The 3,024-nt window shown below is 36.8% G+C and overlaps 1 protein-coding gene across 1 annotated transcript; it reads right to left on the reverse strand.

Annotated features, from left to right (window-relative positions):
- Positions 1-530: 530 nt before the first annotated feature.
- On the reverse strand, positions 531-1,323 carry LOC139016782 (nucleophosmin-like). The gene is made up of 3 exons (XM_070425000.1): positions 1,266-1,323; positions 761-976; positions 531-667 (listed from the first exon to the last, which is right to left on the reverse strand). The coding sequence occupies exons 1-3, from the start codon at positions 1,321-1,323 to the stop codon at positions 531-533; spliced, it is 411 nt and encodes a 136-aa protein (XP_070281101.1).
- Positions 1,324-3,024: the final 1,701 nt, after the last annotated feature.

The following is a 3,024-nucleotide window of genomic DNA, read 5'->3' on the forward strand; positions in this document are numbered from 1 at the left end:
CACCATATCATTTATATGGAAAAGAATACGACATATTTTATGAAAATGGAATCTTTCTTTTAGCTTTATTAAAACACTGAGTTTATTTCACATGTGTATTTTTGTCTCCCCACCATTTCCATTTGTCTGACCACCACTACTACTATGTCCTATCATAATATCCTATATAATAAAAGGCTACTATGCAAATGTTGGGGCTGGCCTGCCAATCACCCGTGGCCCCTCCCCCTGGCTGGCCTGTGGACAAATTTGTGCACCGGGCCTCTAGTTCCATAATTAAAACCAAACAAAGGGTGGATTTCCATCTTTAAGAACAGGCATTTTGGCCAACACATTCTTAGCAATGGAACCTGGACAACATGTATCAGACATGGTAGGGAAATTTCTCACTCTATATTATTAAAAAATCAGCCAGATATGAACTGTTACAGAAATAAAATAAGATGGCAAATTTTAATAAACTGTTTAAATTATTTTCTTCAAGAAACTTCCTCACTGTCAGAAATCTTGAATAGCCTACTAGTCAGTCATCAGAAGCTATTCTTTACATAATTGATGAAGTTGGCTTCCACTTTGGGAAGGGAGCCATCTTTTTCTATACTTGCTCGCATTTTTGCCTTAATGTCTTCTACAGAACTAGGTCCTTTTGGTGTTTTATGAGTTTGTTGTATGTGTGTGTGTGTGTGTGTGTGTGTGTGTGTGTTTAGAATTGGTGTTGATGGTTTTGAGTCCTTTTCATTCTGGTTTGAGTTTTGTGCATTTTTGGTTGGAGTATCTCGTACAGATTTCTTTACTGGAGCTTTTTCTTCAGCTTCCTCATCCTCAAAATCATCATCATCATCTTCATCAGCAGCAAGTTTTACTTTTTTCTGTGGAACCTTACTACCACTTCCAGTGGCAGAATGCTTTCCAGATATACTTAGGAGTTTCATGACCTCCTCCTCTTCATCTTCTGACTCTGCATCTTCCGCCACAGCTGCTAAGTGCTGCCACTAAGATGCTCATGCCCTGAACCGCATTTCAATTGGATGGCAATAGGTGGTGTTATTTCAAAGTCACCAATGGAAACTGTTGGTTGAACATACATCTTCAAAGTTGCCAGTGTTATTTTAATTGACCTGCCTTCATAATTCATTGCCTCTGCTTCAACAGTGTGCAATTAATTCATCCTTTGCACCAGCCCCTAAACTGACCAATTGTAAAGATAACTGGTGCTCATTTTCATCATTATCTACCCTAATCTTTGCTGTCCTTTGGTGTACAACCAAAAATATAGTTCTGGGGCCTCACAGGGGTCATGTCCATGTCCATGGAATCTTCCATGGGGTGGTGGCACACACTTCCATGGGAGAGAAGGCAGACGGCATTGAAAGATTTCTTTTCCACAGAACAGACACTCGGGACAGAAACACCAGGGCCCAAGTCATTTCTGTATAAAAATGTCAATGTACTATTTTGATACTATCTCTATAACTATTGAAATATAACTTTGTGGTGGAATATATAGATAGAAAATATGATCTAAGGGTAATGTTTCTCTTTCTTATCAGCTGATTTTCTAGCTGAGGGCCAAATTCTACAAACAAGTATGATTTACCGATGTAGTTAAGTTACTTTGAAATGAAACAGGCTTTTGCCCATTGAAATGAAGATCCACAAAACAAAATATTTCTTCTGATATGGTTTACAAAGAGGCTTTAATGATTTCCTTCTAATGAGATGTCTGAGTTTATGTTGAAATGGGTCATCAGTAAAACCTCTGATGTACCTGGATATGAGTGGTTATTTTAGTGAAAATTAGCATCCAAGAATAACTTCTGTGGTTCTCATAATCTCACTCTGCCATTATGCCATATATACTTCTCACTCCCATTTCAGCTTCCTTTGGTTTCCCTTTTAGTTTTTGCCCTTATAGAAGATCTGGCAAAAGTAGGCTTACAGTTGTCCATATGGGGAATAATGCAATAATTAATAAATAATACAAGAATAAACTCTGTTTTTCATATACTCACAGCTATAAACCCACTCTTTCTCCACCTTGTGTAAGTCTTAGTTTGTATAAGAACTTCATGTTAGATATTTTCTTGTCTGAGATAGCATGTGTTTATTTTGTTTGAGGTTCAAAGCAATGCTGGCTTCTTGACTTAGATTATGAGCAAATACATGGTTCTTAACTTTCAGTAAAAAAAAAAAAAAAAAAAAAAAAAATTCCTGCAGCAAGGCAGCTCAGAGCAAGTATGTGGCTTTCTGTATTGGGCCTGTGCTTTTTATTGGCTAGTTCATTATGTATGAGGACCTGTCCCATCTTTGTTAGTCAGTCGGCTTACTTCGGCTAAATATCACATTCTTAAAAGGCCTTTGGAATTGAAAACAACCTAACGCTCTGTTGAGATTTGTGACTGTCATTCTTCTGGTTAGAATTGCACATAGATCTTGCAACAGTAGCAAAGATACATCCACAATAGCTGTCAACCAGGATGATCATTAAACTCAGTTTCCAGTCAAGACTCCCTGCCACATGGCACCTCAGGAACACTAGGCAGAGCATCGAAGATGCCAAGACGCATACTTTTAACTTAGGGCTGGTGGAAGGATAAAATAGAGCAAATGACCCATGAGAATAAAACTCCTGGCAGTAGGTTCCTGTCCCCAGGCTCTTTTGTTTATAGACAAAAACAAATCACTCATATTTAGAAATGTACATTGCTTATTGTTATATTACATAAAACATTAGATTTCTAAAATGTATTTCTCATTATGATGTTGTATTTCAAATGATGATTTTTTTCTGCCTTTGAGTTCTTCATGTGACCTGCCTCACATTTTATCTCCCTGCAAAACTACTTGTACATATAGAGTCAGATGCCTAAAAATAATATTTTTCAGACTTAAATAAATTCCAGATAATTAGCAGTTGTTAAATAAGTTAATAAATAAGTTAATGAACTTTAACGTGTCCTCCAATTTCTTTCTAAAATAATCATGAAACCTCTTCATCTATTTTTACGTGGGTGGTAATCATTG

The sequence above is a fragment of the Myotis yumanensis genome, unplaced genomic scaffold, assembly GCF_028538775.1.
Source record: "Myotis yumanensis isolate MYYU_CA2020_CCGP unplaced genomic scaffold, mMyoYum1.0.hap1 SCAF_9, whole genome shotgun sequence".
Lineage (NCBI taxonomy): Eukaryota > Metazoa > Chordata > Mammalia > Chiroptera > Vespertilionidae > Myotis > Myotis yumanensis.

Coding starts and splice junctions, on each gene's coding strand:
- LOC139016782 (XM_070425000.1), bottom strand. CDS start 1,323: ATGGAAGATTCCATGGACATGGACATGACCCCTGTGAGGCCCCAGAAC. Junction 977..1,265: donor GCCCCAGAACTATATTTTTG/GTTGTACACCAA, acceptor AGCACTTAGCAG/CTGTGGCGGAAGATGCAGAG. Junction 668..760: donor ACGAGATACTCCAACCAAAA/ATGCACAAAACT, acceptor ACACACACATAC/AACAAACTCATAAAACACCA.